At 40.0% G+C, this 24,227-nt stretch overlaps 1 protein-coding gene and 1 long non-coding RNA gene across 2 annotated transcripts; both read left to right on the forward strand.

Annotated features, from left to right (window-relative positions):
• The first annotated feature begins 621 nt into the window (after positions 1-621).
• LOC149108749 (uncharacterized) lies at positions 622-2,534 on the forward strand. The gene is made up of 2 exons (XR_016208297.1): positions 622-1,209; positions 2,186-2,534. It is a non-coding gene; the product is annotated as an uncharacterized LOC149108749 (long non-coding RNA).
• Positions 2,535-13,244: 10,710 nt separating this feature from the next.
• Positions 13,245-22,495, forward strand: LOC149108750 (uncharacterized). The gene is made up of 7 exons (XM_089293277.1): positions 13,245-13,400; positions 13,762-13,875; positions 14,536-14,786; positions 15,209-15,470; positions 16,097-16,210; positions 16,991-17,641; positions 18,799-22,495. Exons 1-7 carry the CDS (start codon positions 13,382-13,384, stop codon positions 21,687-21,689), a joined length of 4,302 nt encoding a protein of 1,433 aa, XP_089149403.1. The 5' UTR covers positions 13,245-13,381; the 3' UTR covers positions 21,690-22,495.
• Positions 22,496-24,227: the final 1,732 nt, after the last annotated feature.

The raw sequence follows: 24,227 nt of genomic DNA on the forward strand, positions 1-24,227 counted from the left end.
TTTTCTGTCTTTCTCTTGTTTTGTCTTTGCTTGTACTTTTTTTTTACTTTGCATTTTGCGAAACACAAAGAAAAACATCTAAAGTGTGTGGGAATTTACAAGTTTTTGGGTTGTTTTTATTTTCTGTGCTCAGGCTGACGTAAGCGACCGGAAGTGAAATTTCCCCTCCTTAGCAATGCGCGCGCTCGCGCGTGTTACTAAGGAGGTTAAATTTCACTTCCGGTCACTTACGTCAGCCTGAGCACAGAAAATAAAAACAACTCAATAACTTGCAAATTGGCTTACATTTTAGTTGTTTTTCTTTGTGTTTCACACAATGCAAAGTAAAAAAAGTACGAGCAAAGACAAAACAAGAAAAAGACAGAAAAACAAGAGCAATAGAAAGAGAAAAAATCCGTGTGGCTTTGCTGGATCTTACCGAAGTGCGCTGGTAGTGTAAATTGCGCACGCGCTGATAGGGTAACCTTCAATATATATCGGGCGCACTTCTGGTTTCTTTAAATGCTAAAGGAAAGGGGGTTTTTCATTAAATCCAGCCTTTTTCGACAGATTTTGATTAAAGGAGCTAGGTCACGGTCGCGCATGCGCGTGCAGTCACGAAAAAGTTTGAAAGTTTTAGCCTCAAACTTTCAAAGTCATCGGCGAGGACATATTCGTAACTTTATCGAAAACTATCTCTGTCATCCTTGAGTGGTCTATTCTTTTGATAGCGGTTATAAGTCAATTGATTGTTGCAGAGTATTTACATGTAGATTTTGGCTCGGGTTCAATGTTTTGTGAGTGAATTTCCGTGGATGTTGTGATGCAGTGTGATGTCTTCTTGAGGTGGTCGGCGATCTGCAAGTGGTCGGAAGAGGATTTACACTTCCGTTTCTGAGGGAGTAACGTTTTGGTAAAAAGGCCATCGAAGGATTTTGCTAGACTGCCGCTTTTATTCTTCGTCAGTATTTGCGATGATTTATGGCGAATATCGGAGTGATTAAGCGTTTGCTGGCCACCTTCTTTCCCTGGAACGACGAAGGCAAGTACCTTTCGTTTATCTTTCACATGCAGTTTGCCACTTTGTTTATACCATTTATCTGGTCATTTTACATGTTTCCTATTCTTTTGCCTCTCACATATAGGAAGCTAAGTCAGTAGAGGAAAATACAAGACGAGAGAAGATACTGAAAGATAGCTCTTCCGTAAAATGACGGCGCCATGTTGAAGGTGAGCTGATATGTACAACTGTAAACAAGTTGCCATACGCAACTTTGACTTTAATTAGAGGAGCAATAACTAAGTGTAGTCGTTTCATTTAATTCATTTCGCCATTTTCGTCTTATATGTTTCCTTCGAAGTCAATACAACCTGTTTACTTATTTTAATGTACTCTAACTGGGCATATGAGCTAGATTTTTCTACAAGTGAAATTTCCGCTTTCAAAACAAAATAATATGCCACTTACATTTAGTATGCCTCGCTATTCTGTATGTTTTACAAGTGTGTTAATTAGTGCATCATCAGGACTCTCGGCTCTGTTGTTGTAAGGGTGAATGATCAGCCGTAATCATAAAGGCCCACTCAAGTAACTGATGTTTTTTCAGTCATCCTGCCCTCCACATGTTACATCTATTATCCAAATATACAAAATTCCCTTTGTCCTCTGCATCCTTTTCAGTAATGCTCAAAATTTAATTTGGCGTGACTTTGCATTCATTTTGATAGTTTTTTTTTTTTTTTATATTTGTTACTGTTTTGTTTGTTGCATTCAAACATTGACTATCTTATGCGGCTGAGCCAATAGAGTATATGTATGCATGTATGGTTAGTGCACTTGTCCCTGGAGCGAGGGGTTTGGGTTCGAGCCCTGGCTGGGGACATGGTGTTGTGTTCTTGGGCAAGACACTTAACTCTCACAGTGCCTCTCTCCACTCAGGAGTATAAATGGGTACCAGTGAATTGTTGGGGAAACCTAACAAATTGCGGGGGGAGGGGGGATGGGGGGAGGTGGGATGGGGGGGGGGGTGACCTGCAATGGACTGGCATACCATCCAGGAGGATTAGAAATACTCCTAGCCTCTTCATGCTACAGAAACCAGGATAAGCTCTGGCAGCTATGAGCCATCAGCTCCAAGGCTTGACTTATGCATATTTTTACTGATTGTATGATTAATATGTGTTGTGCTCAATGTCTTTGTTGCAGAGAGGATACTGATGTTACAGCGAGTTCTACCAATGTTGATATTACAGGCATATCAGCATCTTATTGAACATATAAGGAAGTCCTGTTTACAAGATATGGCCTCTTTTAGAACATCTCCATGGGAACAGTTGTCTTTCAATACTGTCAATTTTTTTTTTCTAATACAGTGTAGATGCTTAAAATCCAAATTGTCCTCAAACATACGAAGTGTTTATTTTTTACAATGTGTACCAATAATCTTTCATTTCAATGACATGATCAAACCAATTTTTACTTCTCTCCCACACTAAAATAAATTACATCTCCACTAAAGTACATGTATATAGTCAATAAAATTTATTGATTACTATTTGGTGACTGTGCTGACCATGACTAGTTATTGAATACAGTATGTCCCAGGGTGTTTGATGAAAGCAAAGTCTTTTGGAACTACTGGATATTATGAAACATTGCTAGCAAAAATGGAAAAATTGCATAGGTCAGGTACTAAAACCAGAAACAAAATAACCAAACCAGGGCTGCAAATAATTTTTTTCTCTTGAAAGGACATATGTCTTACTAAAACACCATCTTGGTCAGACAAAACAAATTGTGGTCGCGCATCACCAAAAAAGTAAGATTTACTAACAGTAGATCTTTATTCGCCCTTACTGTAAAGTAATTTACGATAAAAAATTGTCAAGACATCATGTCCACCCACAGTTGGGATTTCGTTGGACATGAGCAAATTTTGGTCGGCCAATGACTGATGACCGACTGTTATTTGCAGCCCTGCAAACAAAATGTAACAACAAGATAGCACTCAGGTTAGCTCTATAAAACCTTGGTTAGCCTGAATAACACTCAGGTTACAGTTGGCTGTTGACAGTTGTGAGGAGTTTCATTTCAGTGGTTTTCTTTTGGGTTTTGGCACTGCCATCAGTTGTAGGGAAATATTTTTAAAATTGCACAAGCCTGCCTAGAGATGTAGCTTGAAAATCTGGCTCATTAAAAATCCCAGTGTGCTCTTCTAGTCTATACCTTGTTTTATTGATCTTTTTTCTGTCTATACCTTGAATTTATTGATCTTTTTTCTGTATTGATTTTTTTTTCCAGTAATAAACATTGGCCTTGTTATAAAAGGAACAAATTCATGAACTAGCTGTTGGTGAATTTTCAGCTCAGAACCATGTATTGAGCATGCATTTTATTTCGGCATAATGAACCAACACCCACCATGAATGTGCAATGATAAAGATGAAAACAAGGTGTGGAGGTGATTTAAATTAACAAAACAAATGCCTCTTCCACTATTACTATAAAATAGTGCTTTCTTTGTAGGCTTTTCTTCAGGAGGAAAGAACTTGTTACTTGCATTTGTTTTGGTTTAATCAGCCCTGAATCCCAAATAAACTCCAGTGTGAGGGATATTGCCAATGGATAACTGTTACTACACAGGAAGGGCACACCTTGTTTCCTCCCCAGATAACCGTGTCTATGGAGAACATTTTGCCAATAGTCTGCGTTCATGAAGACATGCATGCTATTGTCATCACAGTCTATTTCTTGTAGCATAATTTGGTACATGCCACACTTGCACCATGGTATTGCCGAGTTGCTAGAAGGAGGTGCAGGGTTAGGCATTCCATCCACACTTGTCATCTGTCCTTCTGTGGATGTACCAGGGGAGGGTTGAGAATGTCGCTTTCACTGATAATCTCATCTAAATTGTCAATTCTTCTAGGCAGGCTTCTCGTGCACAGCTTGCACACATTGCTTCGTCAAGCATTTGAATGAATTCCTAAAAGAACATTATGGAGGTAATCACCAATAAAGTACAGTACTGTAAAGTATTTTGTGCTGGCCTGACAAAATTAAGTGTTGTAATTGATTTATTTTAGGTAGAGCCAACAACTGTGTCAAAGATTCAAGTTTGACAGCTTGCTAGCAAGCACAGAGTTTTTGCCCATTCAAGTGGGCCTAGAAATAAAAAAAATCGAGTGTAGGAACAAAACAAATCTTGCCTTGCTAAACTTAATGCATTTGCATTGGTGTTCAAGCTTTGATTTTTGTGGTCTTTTCCATATTTAGGCATATTTTTGTTCTTGGAATAATAACAAATAAAAACATATTTCTATACAAGCAGACCCTTACGCCTCCATTTTATTTTATCCTCTCCTGCTCTTGACTTGGCCTGTTGTCAGTCTGGTATGGCTGTGTTTTTCAGCCACAAATGAAGCTATACTTGCACCAGCCTTGATATGAAAAAAAGAGTCATGTCAAAGCTGTTGTACTTTGTATATGAAAAACCAAACTCTCCTAGAAACGTTCTCAGCTCAAGGAAAAGACAATTCAAACTGCAAAAACTCGAAACTGCTCTATGCTTAGTGAAATGTTTGGCCTGAATGAAAAAGACATGCTGTACACATGAACATGTGTACATATGAAGACTTGAACACAAACAGAACCAAAAATAGCCAGAAATCTAGTCGTTCCATTCGCGTGCAGCCTTCAATACCTACTTACAAACTATGTTACATCAAAGCTAAGTGCATAAATAAGGAATCTCACCGTGTTTTCGACACGGATTTGCTGTCGAACCACACATGCACTCACTTCCACATCTTGCAAGGGCAGCCACGATTTGCATTTGTTTTCTATTTCGTGGAACAAGCGCTTTCGCACGAACAGGAGATGCGATTTTCCTAAGAGGATAACAACAGAAGAAAGAGAAAATGGACGTTGCGTTGGAGCATATTCCCAGAAACTACGAAACAGTTCACACATTTAAATCTGTCACGTAATGGAGTCGAAGGAAACTCAGCACCGTAGCCTTTCTTGCCTCTTCTGCGTCCATAATTTTGCCTCTGCGATAAAATAAGTAGATCGACGAGAAGAAATCCACACACGCGACAAAAAGACGTAATAATTTTAACCAAGAACGGCTAAATTCGCGCAAAATTTAACAACTCCGATAAATTCAAGATGGCGGATGCATTTGAATCTCAACGAGAACGGAGCCAAATTTCGCACATGCGCGGTTCGTGACGTAGCTCCTTTAAAGCCAACGTTGGAAAGATAGCTATGCATTCCTTTTTCAAAATCATGCTTTTTCCAGAAAATTACGAATATTTTAATATTTTAAAATTCCCTCAAAATCTGAGCTTTCAAAAATGAAACAAAATCTATGCATAGCGTAATGAGGATTTAAATTAAAATATTAAATCAATGAAAAAAATCCCGATAAAGTAATTTGCCTGGGAGCCTTTGCGTTTTTTCAGTATTAGTCACATGACCATGGGCGTGACCTGATGACGTCATCACTAGTGTTACTGATCATGAAAAAGTTAAAGTGCACCTAACCCCAAAAATTTTTTTTCGCTAGAACGAATCTACTTATTATTTGAAATAGTTGTGCGAAAGAATTTTTGAATTCCGTTAAATCCTCGATTTTCTGTGCCACGACGAAATCTCGAAAATAGCTCCAAAACACCGCCATTTTGTTTCACGACCGAGTTTGAGGAGAATGGGTCCAGCGGCTCTTGTGACGTCTACCCAGGAAGGTTGGATATCTCATTTCCTCTCATTTCCTTCAGGATGGTGCAATACACATTCGAAAAGTGCGCAGAAAACGCCTTCCAGAGGTGCTATCGGCTGTTGCAGCAATATTCCAGATTTAAAGAAAGATATACTGTACAATTTACTGACGATGATCGGCTAATGGTGCAATAAGGACGTAAACGATGGTTGATTTTGTCGAACCGAAACAAGCGAACTGAATCTGTGAGAATCATTGAAGAACTCTCACTGGAATTTGTTCCGCAGACTTTCGAACGCTATTTTCATAAATTTTCTGCTTAAAGCTAACCAGAAATTTGTAGAAATACTACCTACAACCTATATCTTCCAATCCCGCAGTATTTATAACATAACCGGCAAAGTTGTGTGATCCGGTCATGATCAAGAAGCGTTATACTGATATGTAAATAGATCGCAACTGTACGCCGCTAACCAACACTTATTTCTCTTTCGATTTAGATGAAAGTCGAAGATTAATCCTCTAGAATTACATGATAACAAAATTGTTAGACTCACAGAGTTTTTCGAAGGTTTGGAAATCAGCAGTGCAACAAAGATTCTGTGCAATAGCGTCGAAAATATGACCGCGTAACATTATCTGCGGACCGCTTAGGGAACACATCCTTTTCGCTTATCCGACGAATTTCACTGCAAACTTTGAGAACAATTTACATTGGTTATTTGGAGTTACGACTTAAAACGTGTGACAATGTGAAATCGGTAATTGTATGAAATGTTTCCTTCCGCCTTGCTTCCCGCAGCTTCAAAAATACAGGTCCAAACAATACGATTTTCAATCGATCGAAGCCAATGTTTTGGAGGTCATCAAGTCTCGAAAACTGCAACACGTACGTCGTTCTTATAAACATGAAGCATTCAACTGAAAGTAAAACACAAACTGGATTTAACAGAACCTTGACAAAATACATTCTCGGTAAGGACAAATGTAAACGGGCTATAAACACGCGTGGGAATCTTATGTTTAGTTGACGAAATTATCATCCAAAGCAGTCCTTGAGTTTTCTTTCCTGCTTTTCGTTTGCCTGCTCCTCCACTTCGTATCTAGCTTTCCATTCCTAATATACAAGCAGCTCGTCCGCAAAGACGTCTTCCCCGTCGTCGCTTGAAATATTGTAAATTGCTCTCAAAGCTCTAAGCAGTGAGTTCACAGTTGTCGAACGTGCTCGATCGAAGTTTATTTCGGAGCCTTCCGAATCGAAACTTAACTCTGACTCCAGTGACGAAAAAGAAATGATTCTGAGACAAAACTTGGACGTTTTAGTCCCAAAATACATCGGAACGATTAGTTTTGCGTTCTATTTTCTCGAGCAAATACAGAGAGTTGACTGAGGCGCTATTGTGTTTGGTTCCTGGGTAGACGTCATCAGGTACCGCCACCCCAGACTCCCTAAAACGCGGTCGTGAAACACTTAATCGCGACTTTGAAAGGGCATAGAAAATCGAGGATTCAACCAAATTCAAAAATTTCTTCGCCCAAATGCTTCAAATAAAGTCTAGATTTGTTTTAGCGAAAAAAACATTTTGGGGTTAGGTGCACTTTAAAACACATGAAATAACTCTGAAGTAACTAAAAATGATGAGGTTATATGAGAATAAATTTTCCTTAGCAACGGCTCGAAAAGATCGGTTAATGAGATGTCGTGAGTTAAGTACATTTTCGTAGTAAAATTCGCCTTCCTACGCTTTGATCGTATTGAGAAACTAGAAATGAATGTTTTGAGTAAGACGTCGCCTTGCTGTTTCAACTCGTATCTGAAAGAAAGCCGTATCCGTAAACCAGATTTTCTCGATATTTCCCGTGTAATGAAAACTATAACAAAATTCTGGTACGTGATTGGTTATCAATAACCCCGTTTGAGCACTAATAGGACAGTTTGCGGGTCATGCTTGTAACTCGCCCTCTGGTGTAGAAACGGTTAAAATTAAGCGTTTCCTAGCGTACGTAGACGTGTTTTCTATCCAAAGCCCTTTGCGCTCTCTCACAAACCAAAAAACACTGCTACGAAGGTCAAACGTTCTCAGGATGTCCCATCGGCTGAACTATTCATCAGACTAAAATGAATGACAATAAATCAAAGTATTTATTACTAAACTACCCAATGATGTGCAAAATAATTAGCCCGGCTGAAATCTAGCTCTAATTGCCTTGGTTTAGAAGACCTTCCTTTCAGTTGTAAAATACAGTCACGCGTCGTGTTTAAGGTTACAGTATACCTTCGGGTTGACAATTTTCTTCAAATTTGGATTTTTGGGTCAAAATAGTGGTCGAAGAATAATCTCTAATTTCTGAAAAAAAATTTTGAAAAAGCCTAAATATTGGCGGAGAAATGGCGGTTTTACGTTTTCACCGGAAGTAAAAGTTTACCTCTTGATTGACAGCCCTATGGCGCGTATGCAATCAACCGAGACGATTTTCGCGGGAATTACCTATATGGATGTCACGAATTGACTACTCAGTTGATCAACATTGTTGTTCCAACTACCCAGCATTTTTGATATTAGGCGTGTCTCTATTAAGTTATAAGTAAACATAGACCACGTTTAAACCATGGACCGGTTCGAAAGAGCGAAAACAGCGAAGAACGAATGAAAATACATCAATGAGTGAAGAAGCGAAAGTTCGCCACGCGGATAAAGCTATAGTTATCGTATAAGGCGGGCAAATATTCGTGGTAAGAGAAAAGAAAGGTTCTGTAAAAATTTCGGAACTTGACAGCAATAACAGGGATGCTGACAGAGACTCTTCTGATGAGTCCGATATCGACGAATCGTCGGACTCATTGAGACCATTTGAAATATTATCCATGCACAGTTGCCCACACACAGTTTCTCTCCGCGCTGTCTTTTGTTTGTTTCCTTCGCTCAGCCACTCTAGCGTTCGTATCCTTTTTAGTCTTCCCCATTTTGCCAGACCAGCTTCAAGAAAAACCGAGCTACAGAAAAATTATCCCTCTGCCTTCGGTTCCTTGAGCGCATTGCGAAACACAAGAGTTTCGCGCGTACATTTCACCAGGAGGTTAACGGTAGTAAAGTTTCCCTTCACTGATTGGCTTAGTTATCTGAGAACCCAGTTGAAGGCGTTTGTGGGCGGACTTTGTTTGCGAAGCAGAAAATTTTTCTTAGCGCTGTTTTCTCGAATAAATTTTTTCACTTGAAGCAGACACTTTAAAGAGTTATAACTCAAAGGGAATTTGTTCAATTGCTCTTAAATTTGGACAGTGGCTAGTTTAACATATAAACTACAAAAGCGTGTCTGGGAATTGTTAATTTCGAAATACTTTTTCTTCGAGAGCGATTTTTGTACGATCACTGCACATTTTTTTAATCCTATTTCGAAAATGTTCTGTAACTTTTTACTGCAATCGAATATGCCAAAACGCACACACGGTTTTTAAGCGCTTTGGGCCCTGAAACCGAGGAAAAAATTAAATTGGCGAAAAACGAAATTCGCTTTGACTTGTAGCTTTCGAGAGGTGATTCGGGCGCTCGCATTTAGTGGTCGTGAAAAATTCGACAATTCACTTTCTTTCAAAATTCTTGGCATAGTTTGATAGCCAGCTCCATAAGCTTTAATTTGATATAGGGGTTTAGGTATCTAAAGCTTAAACTGCACGCGCTTCATCGCTTGCGCGCGAGACACCCCTGAAGGTATACTGTAACCTTAACGCAAACGTTGAATGAAAATTAAGGATCCTTCTGAGAAAGCTTCTTTGAAAACAAGCCGACCCAACGAAATGGAAATGTCGTGGATTCGTGAGCTTGTTTGGTGTTTGCCCGATTAACGTTTCAAAAACTGGACAAACAAAGGTAACTTGGTTAATTGCTACCAAGTTTGGAGTTAACAAGTTCGAGTTAAGAGGCTACTCTGTTGGTAAGCTATCCTCTTTTAACTTATTTATCGTGGATTCAGTTACTGACAATTTGTTAGCCACAATACTACGGGTGCTGGTGGGGGGGGGGGGGGGGGGAGATGTAAATTAGTCTAAGAAGGTATGCTGTTGACCCAAGGCACGCTCGGGCAAAAATAAAACATAGTTTCCGTTACAAAATATTGACTGTACGGGACACACAACCCTTTAACAGTAACTGTTAACTCTCCCTCATTTTGCAGATTTCTACATGCTCGACATCTTGGCACAGTTCCCCTTTTCTTTTCTTTTTTTTTTTTTTTCCTTAAGTCCAAATCTGTGCATGCCGATTTCTGGCGCGCGTGTTTTCTCAAAAGATCTTCTACTATTGTTTTTCCTGGATCTGGGCGGTGTTTTATTTTTATAAAGGAGCTGCTCCGGGATAACCGTTGGTGTGTTACCCAACTCTAACAAAACTTCGCTGTCGGTTAAGGAGAACTGCTGTAGAAGATAACTGTTCTCCGGCTCTCTTTAATATCTAGCATTGTCCACATGATGTGTTTTTGAAAAATGTTCACATTAGCGCGAGGGATTACTTCCAGTTTGAACTTTGTAACCGAAACCGTCACTCTTAGAATTAACTACAATAAAAGTCCTTTCGAGAGACGACTGCGAAGAACTTGACTTATCTTTAGTTGTCTCGTTCTCTTGCTTGCCGTTTGAAGCTTCTGTAAAAATAGTCTGCTTCGTATCGGCCTGTAACGACTACCTCTTGCCTCGTCAGACCTCCTAGAGTCGACACTTGCGTTGTGCCGATCGCACGGGTTAGGACTAGCCATCGGGTTGTTTGAGTCACCGGCCCTATCCTCGTCCCTTAGATCTTCTATCCGCGACCTTTCGCCCATTTTAGTTGACTTCTTTTCGCTTTGTCTTGTCTTTGCCAGGGAGGGACCACTGCCTCCCTTGCCGTTGCCATTTTAAAGTGCCTTATATTCTACCTCCAGCTGCACGTTGTCTCGGACATCAGCATGAGCTGTATAAAGAAGGGACATGTTCATACGGTCTCTTTTCACCCAGTTGGCGTGAATGGTCTCCGCTTGATTCATTTTCGGAGTACTTAGTAACGGTATGATTCGACCCACCTGTGTAAATATTTTCGATCGTTGTCCTCTTCATTGAAATTCTCTAAGTCTTCCTTGGCCTTGTTGACGATTGCACATTGCTTTAAAACGTCTTCTGGCTTCTTTTCTTAACCTGGGAGCCTGCCGCTTCCGGCAATCTTAGAAAATAACATTCGCTAGTCTTGACTCTTTCCGATTCAGGGCATGAGAATCAACTGACCGTCGCAAACCCGCCATATTTGACCATGCCATATCATTAACACGGCCACGAAGATTAAAGTTAAGAAATACTTCTTACTGTTTTGGGACTTTCTTTCCATAGAACTTCGTTAAAAGTTGCTCTAAAAAAGCTCGACTGAGCAACAGTCTTCACTTTCACATTTCATTGTGGCGAGAGGTACAAGTCTTCTGATTAGAGAATGATAGACGCTAGCAGTCAGTGAAACCAAACCTTTGCAGCTCTTTACCTTCCCGTCGAAAAAACAAAATTCTTGACTCAAGATATGGTGTTCAGTTCTGTCCATGCTAGGTGCGAATTTTGCTTTAAACTTACTGGTCTGAAAAACAAATGACGGCTTATCAGGATTACCACCCCGGTCATTTAATTTATAAACATAACATGGGTCACAAGAGTCGGCCAAAGGAACAGGTGTTTTAACAAATGTTTTTGAAGATAGGTCTACCAAAGATCATCCTTTATTGGTCTATCAAAACGTTTGTTTCAGGTTTTTTGCTTATGATTATTTTTTGCGTGACCAGCGCTGTTTACTCGCGATCCGCACCGCTTACCCGCGACCCGCGCTGCCTACCCGCGACCCGCGCTGCTTACCCGCCACCCGCGGCCCGCGTTGATTAGACGCTCCGGAGATTTCCTCCCATGCATGCTTGATCCGTCTCATGTCAGAGTTCGTTGTGTGCTCTTTTTTGAAATTGTTTCGCCTGTTTTATGACTTGAAGACTGCAGCATAATCTGAATAGCTGTCGATCAATTTTCACTCCTCCTTTAACTAACAAATGAACGCGATTACATCGATATAGTTGCGGACGTAATCCCAAAAGTATAAAACATTCCTTACAGTGGCTTCTGACTTATAATATAACGTGTTCTGTAGGAAACCTTTTTAAATGGTCTTTCAATCTCAAGTGGACCGCTTAAGAGGTCCGCTTAATTCAGGTTTGATTGTAATATTAAGATGTCCAAACGCGAATGAGATGGAAATTATTTCTGCATTACTGTGAGTCTAACAGCAATTGTGGAATTGTTATATCGGTCTCAGTTGAGTCTTGAAAAAGCTTGGCTTACTTCATCTCTATATTTAGCGCAGTGAGGAAGCTTGATGACACCATATGGCTGAAGTAATCAGATGCAAAGGCTAAAATGGGCAATGTTTTTAACATGTAGACACTTCACAGTATGGCTTTTACAAGTCTGCTTCTTTTTTCCTCGTAGGAGTCTGATCTCCCGGCGGGTGGCAATGACACAGAAATCTCGAGAACATGGCCAGCTATATCCATCCCCTGGCAAATTATATGTAACAATACTAGCATCAGAATGGAGGTCAACTAAAGGCGGACTCTCCACCATAAACAGAGAATTAGCCATAGAGTTGGCTAAATGTCCTGAGGTGGAAATCTCTTTTTTTGTTCCACAATGCAGCGAAGAAGACAAGAGAACGGCCCGTGATCACCACATTGAAATTGTCGAGGCAACAAGACTGACTGGGTACGATGAACTAGAATGGCTTAGCTTTCCGCCAGATCATTTGCAAATTGATGTCATCGTTGGTCATGGCGTGAAGCTTGGTCACCAAGCACAAATAATAAGGAAGTCTCACAAATGTAAGTGGATTCAAGTTGTCCACACAGACCCAGAGGAACTGGGAATGTATAAGTCCTACCAAAATCCGATTTCCACGGGCGAGAAGAAGCACAAAGTAGAAGTGGAACTTTGCGAAAAGGCTGACTTCGTTGTGGGCGTTGGGCCGAAGTTGTGCGAGACTTTTCGCAGATATCTTCGCTGGTGTAAGAAAGATGAAACCATTCTTAACATTACCCCTGGTGTCTTTAATGAATTTGTGGATGTTGAACATGCTGCTGAAGAGAGAGAACGATGCGGCATTTTAGTGTTTGGCCGTGGAGATGCTGAAGATTTTCAGTTAAAAGGTTTTGATGTTGCTGGCAAAGCCGTCGCTGAGTTGAATGATGCTCATCTTGTTTTCGTTGGTGCACCTGAAGGAAAGCACGAGGACATAGCAAAGCGTCTGCTTGAGTGTGGTCTTCCTGCTCACCGCCTGACAGTGAGAAGCTTCCTGCAAAGCAGAGAGGATTTGAAACAATTGTTCTGCGAAGTAGATCTTGTACTGATGCCTTCCAGAACAGAGGGATTTGGCTTGACTGGCCTAGAGGCATTATCAGCTGGTCTCCCTGTACTTGTTAGCAAGAACTCAGGATTTGGAGAAGCCCTAGGTAAAGTACCGTTTGGTTCAGCATGTGTGATTGATTCTGAGAATCCTCTGGTATGGGCTGAAGCCATCAAGGAAGTTTGGAATAAAGATAGAGAGACAAGACTTCAGGAGGCTGAACTGTTACGTTCTTCCTATGAGAGGAATTACAACTGGGCCCAACAAAGTCGAGGTCTTGTTAACCAAATGTTAACCCTCGTTGATGGTATGTGCTTATAGGGCATTTTTGTAGGATATCTACAAATTTATAACTAGTGATAGTGACTGTGACGTGAAAAAAAAAAGACATTTTTAATCAAATTTTGTAGCACCGCACATTAAGAATGATAAACTGGACACTGGACCCGGCTGTCTAAAGTATGACCAAACTAATTCGGTGAAAGTGTGATTTTTGATTTCAGGTCTGTAATGTTTCAGTGAAGCCGTTATGTTGATATTTTTGGACTTCACCCAGAAACAGTTCTTGGAGAAACACGTTTAATTGTATTAGTGTTAATCGGCATACCAGGCTAAACTGCTGATTTTCAAAAATGGCTACTCTTTTGTTTAATTTAAAATATTTGCAGGTCAAACCAATTTTGTTAAAGATTCAGCTCAAAGCCGAAAACGCAAATTTCCTGCAGTTTTATCGCCTACTAGTGCCCAGGATACCAAGAGAATCCTTGTCGAGGACCATGCAGGTAAATAGCAGCTCCGAACTGTAACAATGTTATAAATAAGTCATGTTATGTCCAGGTTTGCAGGAAGTTGTAAGATTACGAAAATTTTAATACACTCGAACCTCTTCTTACGGACACCTTTATATTACGGACAATTAATATTTGATCCCAAAATTCCAGAATTCATACATTCTTAGACAGTTCATTTACCTCTATAATACGGACTCTTCCATACTCTTCATTTGTACAAATATGGAAAACTGTGAAGACGATGCACTTCACCTAGTGTCTTGGTGCTTAGTGGCGCACGAGACCTCAAGAAGAGTAAGGATCAAATAATGAGTCCAATAGGTTAGAGCGGTTTTTAAATGAGAGTCGTAAAACGAAAACACCAAACCAATGTACTTACCAATTAGACTACTCAGCCAATCTGAAAACCTAGGAAACCCAAAACCAAAACCCAAGTCAGTAATTGCCTGATTACTTTCGACACTGAAATCCTAAATCCTAATTTGTTGTTATTTCGTACAATTTCCTATTCTTTCGGAGTGTAGTACAATATTTAGTTGTGACTTGCAGTAATAAATTATATATATAAACCAGACAAACGCGTGATCTTTTACTCAGCTAACCAATTAGATAGAAGATTATTATAACGGCAAGAATTTTGACTGCTTCCAGCTATGAAAAGTATTCGTGATCTGCAGCAAATGGAGGGTGATCCAAACGAGTTCAGCAAGAAATCTGACGCAACAGAAAATCTGCAAAAGATTGCTTCAGACAAGGGATTCAGCATTTGTGACAACCCAGGATCGGGAAACTGTATGTTCTACGCACTGTCAGAGCAACTGCAAAGCGTGAAAGGAATCCAAATTTCGGTGACTGAACTTCGGAAAAAGTTAGTCGGATGCCTCAGGAACTCCCCCAAATTGGTAAGTAAGCGGTCCACAAGTGTCTTCTGATGTGAATGAAAGTGTGCTAAAACAGGGCTCTGAAATCTCTTCGAGTAACTGATGATGGAATTTAAATATTATAGTCCTTTCTCGAGTACGTAATCATAGTTATTGCCGGGCAAAATAACCAGCAAAAGCTTTGGTATCAGTAGGAACTTTGTGTCCCTGACCCAATCGAGAGATGTTACCTTATTAGATAAACTATGTGTCAACATAATTCCATAAATCTAGTAACAACCGGGTTAGGTTTTGAATACCCATCGATTGTAAAAACGTGAATTATTGTTAAGAATATTGAAAACCAAACGCCGTTTATTTTGGTATAGGTCAGGACGACTGACATATCGTTTCAGCTACTTTTAGTACATTCAATTAACTTTAAACGTTTTTCGCTCTCAAAGACCGATGGAACAGATTTGTTCAACTTTGTCCATGGATACCCATCATGGGCTGATTACTTGAGAAGCATGGAAAAGGATGGCACATGGGGCGATCACTTGGTTCTCCGTGCCGCAGCAAACTGCTACAAAACGCCTATTCGTGTAATCAGCAGTCTTGACTGTGATTTAATCATCAATCCAGATCGTGTTGTTGGCAACACCAGCCTGCTTGTTTTGGGACACATCCACGAGAAACACTACGTTAGTCTGCAACCCAGACAAGGTAAGTTGCAAGGATTTGATAAGCCAGTAAAACCAACATAAAAAATTTGTTCTCTCGATTTTAACGTAATTAACAAGTGGCTCTCAATTAGTTTGCTGTTTTAGCTCAATAGCAGGAATTTCCCCAATTTTGTTGAACCCGAAATTCAGATCACACCTGTAGTGCGATGTGATAGTGTAGCTATAAGGAAACATGATTTTCACTTTCCGTTGACATGGTATTATAACAGGGTTTCAAGAAGATAACTTTAGATGCAGATGATAAAAAAACCTTTTTAAAATAGTCAGTTTAAGCTTTAGTTTTAATAAATTTCTTTCAAGTCGCCACAAATAAGACATCTTTGATATCAGCAGTACAAGTATTTCGTCTGATATGAACGTTGGGTGACTGACCGATGTAAGAGTGATTTGATTTCAGTTGTGTAATGTTTCATTAAAGCCGTTATGTTTACATTTTTCGACTTCACCTCCAAAAAAAAACTGTAGTGAGGAGCACTTTTGCATGTTCATATAACTTTTAATATTGTATTAGTGTTAATCGGCATACCAGGAAGAACTGATGGTTTTTTAAAATGCAAACTTTCTGGCTAATCTTTTGTTTAATTCAAAATACCTTTCTATGTGCAGGTCAAACCAATTTTGTTAAATGTTCAACTCAAAGACGAAAACACAAATCTCCTGCAGTTTTATCTGCTTCTAGTACCCAGGGTACCAAGAGGATGCTTCGCGAGGACCATGCAGGTAAATAGCAGATCTGAATCGGCAGCAACAGATTTATAAATAAATCATGTTATGTAACTTTGCAGGAAGTTGTAAGTATACGAAAATTTTAATACACCTGCTGTCTCCAACGTGTTCTTACGGGAACATCTATATCACGGACAGTTAATTTGAACTCAAAAATCCAGAATTCATACATTAGTAAACAGTTCATATACGTCTACAATACGGACGCTTTCATAATACGGAGGCTTACTATCTTTATTAATACCAATAACGAAAATTTTAAAGACGATCAACTTCACCAAGGTTCTTGGTGCTTAGTGGTACACGAGACCGCAAGAAGAGTTAGGATCAAATAATAAGTCCAACAAGTTAGAGCGGTTTTCAATTGAGTGTCGGAAAACGAAAACCAAATTTATGTACTTACCGATTAGACTACTCAGCAAATCTCAAAACAAGTAGAGCAAATGACCAAGTTAAACGAACATATAGAATATAGAGTATAGAATATAGAGAGTAATTCGCATAAATTAAATACGCACTAAAAAGAATGTTCGGAAGAATGCAAAAAGCGCTCAAATTAATGTTTGTTTAAAAGAATGTTATATTGTCTCAGGAGTGGGCACGAATTATTGTCAGCCTCAACAGTTTTGGCCGTGTGCCATGATTCCAGTGTCTTTCCCCGAAATTCAGAATTGCCTGGCTTTTAGGACCATGGTAACAAAGCATTAAATAACGTCCTCGGGAGGTAGATTGTAAGAGGTGACTCATCAAGTGCTTTTATGTGAACTGTTGTAGGCACTACTCCCAAATTAACCTCCACGAAAGAAGAATCCAATTATGCTCAGTTGTGTCAGATTCTGGTCACTGTGGGTTCAGGAGTCCTGAGGGAAACATTTGACAGAATCATTCTACCACAAAATCTTCGGAAACATTTGAAAGACTATCAAAATCATGACACACTGCGGTCACTTCGAAAGCAAAGAATCCTCACTTCAAAGCAATGGGGTCAACTGTATCCTGGTCGCGCTTCCTCGGTGACATCCAAAGACTTTGACCCTACACTTCTTATGGTTCTGTTAAGGACAGTTTGTAAGTTGACTCCACCAACAGCTGGCTGGGACGCACCTCCTCGTGCAGCAGACACCAGTCGCGAGGCTGACATAGCCCGTGTGAGGTATTTCATGAATACTGTGCTTGACCATGCAGACAAAGCCCGTGTTAGTGATGCAGTATTTGTTAGCTACTGCGAGAACATCCGGGAAACGCTGGTGAGATTAGGAGGAGCTGGTTATGGTGATGCCATGGACAAAATCATGCATCCGAAAACGGACCCTATCACCGAGGAACATTACAAGGAGCTCCTGATGCAGTGGAAAAAGAACGAGGACTGCATCAAGGACAAAATGAATGAGCTGCATAGTGCGGCGGAATCTTCTGGAGATGTGGGTGAGTTCTGATTTGACAATAGTTACAAATGGAATAGTCATGTCAGAACCGACTCTTGTCAGTATTCCGTTCTGCTGATACAGTGCGACTCCTTATTCCATAAATGCCTTTTTACTGAATATTTGAAAGTGCAACAAAGAAAACAATGAAATACAGGAAGTCAACATTGGAATTTATGCCCTCAAAATGGGGGAGAAAACAGGGCCTTTCTCGTCATGGACGCCATTCCCTGAAATAATCACTTTCCCAGCTGTGAGGACGGAAACTTTCCCAACGAGCAGAAAAAAGGGTACATTTCAGCAAAACTGCTAAAAAGAGTAAGCCAAAAAGAACATGCAGAACTCAAAGAAAATTTTAACAAATTTCCCTATGTGCGCACCTTCCAACAAAACATTGAAATAATTGCCTCGTTCAAGAGAGATTTTTGCGTGCTCACCCTTTGCGTGCTCAGCTTCAATTACTCGCGATAACAGCGCCCAATTCCATCCCCCTGGGGAGGACAGTTACATATAGCTATGTGCAGCGTCCAATTTCCGTTTTGAGGTAAAATAAATCACCGAAGTCAAAGGCTTAAAATGTTTTGCCTTAGTTTAACTAGCATTTTTCCAAGACTAAACACAATTTGATCAGCACCAAGTTATTTGCAACTGTTTTGAAAGAGGAGAATAGTATTGCCTTTTGACCTATTATTAATAGCGGTATATTCGACTTTTCTACTCTGGCTCCCTCTACTTTGAAAATTTCAAATGTACACCTTTTAAATTTTGTTTCTGTGATTCTTCTGTTTTGTCAACATTTTATTCATAACATTTGTTTAGTACATTGCAACAGGTAAGTTTGTTACGCTTATGTCATACTGTAGCTTTTCAGTGGTGCTGAAAGTGAAAGCGGTCTTTGCTGTTAGAACGCAGTGCCTGAATATTCCGATACGACAATGATCCTATAGAATTGGAAAACCTTTATTTATCAAGTGCCAAAAAAAGAGATCAAGCAAGTCGACATCATAGACATTCCTGATATCTTATGCATGGTAAACATAATTGCAAATTATGATTTTTGCCTCTCATGTGAAACCGAAGTAATATATATTTCTTAGCTTGGTTAACATAAAAAGCGTATTTTCTTATCTGATTTATTGTCGTTTTCTCTTTTTCTAGGCATGCCTTATCCAGCAAATGAGATAGAAAGAATCCGCCAGCTCTACAAAACTCGTGAAGGAAGTGTCCTGCCAGTACCTTGGTGTGAAGATTTCAGCTTTCATCTGGATGAGATTTTCACCAGGCTCAGGTTTTTGAACAAAGAAAAAGCAAGAGGAACACTGGCTGAAGAAATCACCAACATGACAGCTATCTTCAAAGCCCATGAAGGATCTCAGAAGCCACGGACTGTTTTGATTGAAGGAGATCCTGGCATGGGAAAGACAACTTACTGTCAAAAGCTGGCGTATGACTGGGCAAATGGACAGGAAGAATGGGACGAGTCTTTTCCAGAAATCGAATTGCTGCTACTGCTTAGATGCCATGATATCGAAACTAACATCTGGGAGGCTATCGAAGAACAAATTCTCCCCGAAGATATTAACAAAGAATCCAAAGAAAACATTTTCAAATTCATCCGTGAAAATCAGTCCAAAGTTTTGTTAGTACTTGATGGTTTAGATGAAGTGGATGATCCAAGTAAACTGGCCATGTACTTAAAACTTGTTGAAGGTAGAGAGTTCTCTAAGTGTCACATCGTTTTTACATCTAGACATGAAGTTGGAATGAAATTTAGGCGGTTCTGTGATACCCTGTGGGAAATTGTGGGATTCACTACGGAAGATGCAGAAAGCTTCATCTTCAAGTATTTTAAAAACAACAGACGTTTAGCTTACAAACTCCTAAAACTACTTAGGTCAGGATCTAAAGACATACGTGAAATGATGGCAAATCCTTTGAACACCACTTTACTTTGTCTTCTTTGCGAGGATTTCCAGGGTTCTTTTCCAACGGGCAGGACTCAATTGTACATTGAAATTGTACTTTGTGTTTTGAGAAGATATGAAGAGAAGAACCAATTGCCGAGTACCAACGACGACCTGATTAAAGTTTACGAGAAAGAGCTGATACATCTGGGACATATGGCGTTCAAATCTCTGTGTGAAGGACAGCTATATATTGAAGAAAGCAGACCTGATTGCAGTTCGACTGTTTTAAGTCTTTTAGCTAAGTTCGGATTTTTATCAGTCCAAGTCAGTCTAGGTAGTCGAAGAAGACGTTGTGTGCGTTACGGATTTATGCACAAGAGTTTTCAAGAATTCTTTAGTGGTTTCTATCTCGCGTCGAAGATTCTCAGCGGAGAAGTTGACTGTGACACAGTAGTAACTAATGAGAGATATTTAGATGAACTGAACCAAGCGTTTTTGTTCATGAGTGGAATTGTTGTCTCACGATGCGAAGAAACCGCAGTGGGTCTTGTAAAAAGCATCGCCACACACATAAACGGCGAAAGTCAAATAAGTAAGAATCTGAAATTCGCGTTTGACTGTGTAGCGGAGTGCGCAACCCATAAGGAAAACCTTCATTCGCAATTGTTGCATACTTTTGGTGCCCACCTCCACATTACGGCTTTAGCGTTAAATGATGCAACAGTACGTTATGCAGCGTTGCACTTTGAGTATTTCTGTGAGGCTCTTACTGTAAATACCTCTTTGACTTATTTGGCTATAGGGATTCCGGAGGATTCTGATGCTGGTTTACTTTCTGATGCTATTAAAGTCAATACCGTATTGACTAATTTGTATTTGGGTGAGAACGATATTGGTGATTCTGGTGCTGCTTCCCTCTCTGATGCTATTAAAGTCAATACCACTTTGACTAATTTGGATTTGAGTAAGAACGATATTGGTGATTCTGGTGCTGCTTCCCTCTCTGATGCTATTAAAGTCAATACCGTATTGACTAATTTGGATTTGAGTAAGAACGATATTGGTGATTCTGGTGCTGCTTCCCTCTCTGATGCTATTAAAGTCAATACCGTATTGACTAATTTGCATTTAAGTGGGAACAATATTGGTGCTTCTGGTGCTGCTTCCCTCTCTGATGCTATTAAAGTCAATACCGTATTGACTAATTTGGATTTGAGCTGGAACAATATTGGTGCTTCTGGTGCTGCTTCCCTCTCTGATGCTATTAAAGTCAATACCGTATTGACTAATTTGCATTTGAGTATGAACGATATTGGTGCTTCTGGTGCTGCTTCCCTCTCTGGTGCTATTAAAGTCAATACCGTATTGACTAATTTGCATTTGAGTGAGAACAATATTGGTGCTTCTGGTGCAGCTTCCGTCTCTGATGCTATTAAAGTCAATACCGTATTGACTAATTTGAATTTGTGGAGGAACAATATTGGTGCTTCTGGTGCTGCTTCCCTCTCTGATGCTATTAAAGTCAATACCGTATTGACTAATTTGGATTTGAGTATGAACGATATTGGTGCTTCTGGTGCTGCTTCCCTCTCTGATGCTATTAAAGTCAATACCGTATTGACTAATTTGAATTTGCGTGGGAACAATATTGGTGCTTCTGGTGCTGCTTCCCTCTCTGATGCTATTAAAGTCAATACCGTATTGACTAATTTGGATTTGAGTGAGAACGATATTGGTGCTTCTGGTGCAGCTTCCCTCTCTGATGCTATTAAAGTCAATACCACTTTGACTAATTTGCATTTGAGTGAGAACGATATTGGTGCTTCTGGTGCAGCTTTCGTCTCTGATGCTATTAAAGTCAATACCGTATTGACTAATTTGAATTTGTGGAGGAACAATATTGGTGCTTCTGGTGCTGCTTCCCTCTCTGATGCTATTAAAGTCAATACCGTATTGACTAATTTGCATTTGAGTGGGAACAATATTGGTGCTTCTGGTGCTGCTTCCCTCTCTGATGCTATTAAAGTCAATACCGTATTGACTAATTTGGATTTGAGGTGGAACAATATTGGTGCTTCTGGTGCTGCTTCCCTCTCTGATGCTATTAAAGTCAATACCACTTTGACTAATTTGAATTTTTAGGCGGATCCAACTTGATGATTCTGAACTTGCCTCTTTCTCATACACAAACGGTCAATAATGGTTCAGTTTAATGGCTTTAGGTTTTAATGTACTGATTAGGCCTTGCAGCTATCCTAACCCGGTATTTTGCTGACTATGTATATCGCGCAAGTGTGTAAATGCTTCAGTTTATATTTTACAGAACTGCTTTATGTGAAATCGCTGTAAATTGGTGTAAAGGTTGTTGTCGCTAGCAACATGACAGTTGTAAATATACAGTATGACTTCCAGAAGATAGTTTGCGTGAGTGTCTTTAAATCTTGATGTTGAAAACCATTTAAATGCTTAAGTTTTTTTAAAGATTGTCACGTGTGTCATAATCTGATCAGCGCTAACATGTCCCCGAAAACTTATGTAGTCTTATACTGACGAAAAACTGACGCTCTATTTTACCGGCACTGTGGTAGCTGACTCGTTCCCAGTCGTTTCCATACAACTCCATGCAGAGCGCGGAACGGGGCGAGGCGGGAGTGCAGGGTGAGATCACCCCTTCCTCACCTTGCGCCCTGCTGCGTGTTAAATGAAGACGACAGGGGACGAGTCAGCTGTGGTAGAGATTTTTACATAGCAATGCACATAGAACCGGTTGTTTTATGTCAAAGAAGTGCTTACAATTTACACCCATTTCGATTTAGTTCAATTATATTTGAGACAGAAACCTTAATGACGTATGCCAATGAAAAATTTAGAATCCTTTAATTAATACTCTGATACCAGAATCATGGGTAATAAAGAGCCTTTACTCTCCATGCTGGAGTTACGTGAAACGTGTCTAGATGTTAACTACAAGTATTTTCTAAATGATATGTGCAACCCTTCATTTCCCCGCTGTTTAAAACACATTGATTTTGACTCTCAGGGAGAATAACAACAAAACAAAATCAAAAGGCCCCTTTGGGCTATCTCGCGTAACGTTTCTTCCCGTCATGCAATATACTCCTTCAGATTACTGGTCCCTCTCAGCCAACCATTAGCCCACTGGGTCTCAGTGTGTACTTGTATCAACTTCAAGTCCCTAAAAAACTGAATGGTACCCGTTTATACTCCTTGCCGGGGTGGTGAGAGGCATTATGAAGGCACAGGTGGTAAAGACGTTGTCTACAATTTACGTGACATGCTCTTGGTAATTGCGTAATGATTTCAGCCGTTACGCGTTTAAGCCAATGTTTCAAATTGCGTCGAAAATTGCCCTAAATCATAAATACTGCGTGTAAAAAAAACTATATATATATATATGTCTGGATTTATGAAAACCGTGCTAATTTCAACACAACCACCCTGACACTTTTCCAAGAAAATACACAGGCTTTTTCACTCGATCAACCACAGGCACTCTGTCAACACACAGCCTACTCACCCACCTTGCTTGTGTCTGGCTGGCTGGCTGCCAGCCCCTAAGACTGCAGGGCATTGCCGGCCAAGGCTGTCCTGCAAAGAAAATGAGCAGTTTTAACTGAGGAATGTGCCTCTCTCTGTGACCCACCCCACCCCCCTGGGGTTAGCTCCTGGCAGCCCCGCTTGGTATCAGCGGGTAGCCAGGTCCCAGGGCTATCTTCCCCCACCCTGCTTGACGGAAGCCCCCCTGGCTTTTCAAGCACCGCAAAGGCCTCCCTGCCGGCTATCGCCAGCAGGCAGGCGCGAAAGTTTTGCCCCAAATTTGACACGGTTTTCATAAATTCAGACATATATATATATATATATATATATATATATATATATATATAAAGTGCAAAATTTGATTTTCGTAAAAGAGTGCTCAGTAAGTCAGAGTAGAGCGAAGTATATAATGTGGAAGGAAAAACACAAATAAACTACAAGTTCGTCCCTACAAGCCTGTTTCGTGGTTGCCCACTCATCAGGGGATTTAATGAGAATAATTTTTAACAACGCTTATATACAATATATAGTGAATTTTTGTTTAAGGTTTTTTAGTTATAAACATCATCTTAACGTACAAGAAGGTATATTTCAATAGCATAATCGTCCTTCAGTGACTTCTTTCACGTACAAGGCGAATAGAAGCTTTTCATTTCATCGGGCGTGTGCAGTATAGAACCAGTTTGTTTTTGAAATTTTGGCACAGTTTTGCCACAATTATACCACTGAACCATTTTGTTCACCACGAAACAAGTCAACTGTATTGATACAAGCCTTGCATAAAACACGGAGCTTTCAGGATGTAAACACAGCAAATACGGTGTATCAGACCATCACGTGTAAGCCCAGGTGTTTCGTAAAAATCTTACCGAGCACAGCGAAGCTGTCGCGAATCATGTAAGTCCAGGTCATTCGTTGAAGCCAGCCAAAGTTTAGCTAATTTGCTTGCTGCTATTTCAAATATAAACAAACCTCTACAAACCCTTCGACTGTAAAGGTACAGAAGTGTTTGATTTAGCTGAAAAATGCGTGATCATTCTGCCAAATCAGTACGATGTGATAAAACAGACGGGGAACCCTCGCGTGGACGTTCTGCCAAATCAGTTCGATGTGGTAAAAGAG

The sequence above is a fragment of the Orbicella faveolata genome, unplaced genomic scaffold (genome assembly GCF_042242905.1).
Source record: "Orbicella faveolata isolate gen_17 unplaced genomic scaffold, um_ofav_v1 contig_25, whole genome shotgun sequence".
NCBI classification, from domain to species: Eukaryota; Metazoa; Cnidaria; class Anthozoa; order Scleractinia; family Merulinidae; genus Orbicella; species Orbicella faveolata.

Bases quoted from the DNA above. Each gene is read 5' to 3' on its own strand.
- LOC149108750 (XM_089293277.1), top strand. The intron at 13,876-14,535 runs GTAAATAGCAGC...GACTGCTTCCAG, and splicing joins CCTTGTCGAGGACCATGCAG to CTATGAAAAGTATTCGTGAT. The intron at 17,642-18,798 runs GTGAGTTCTGAT...CTCTTTTTCTAG, and splicing joins GGAATCTTCTGGAGATGTGG to GCATGCCTTATCCAGCAAAT.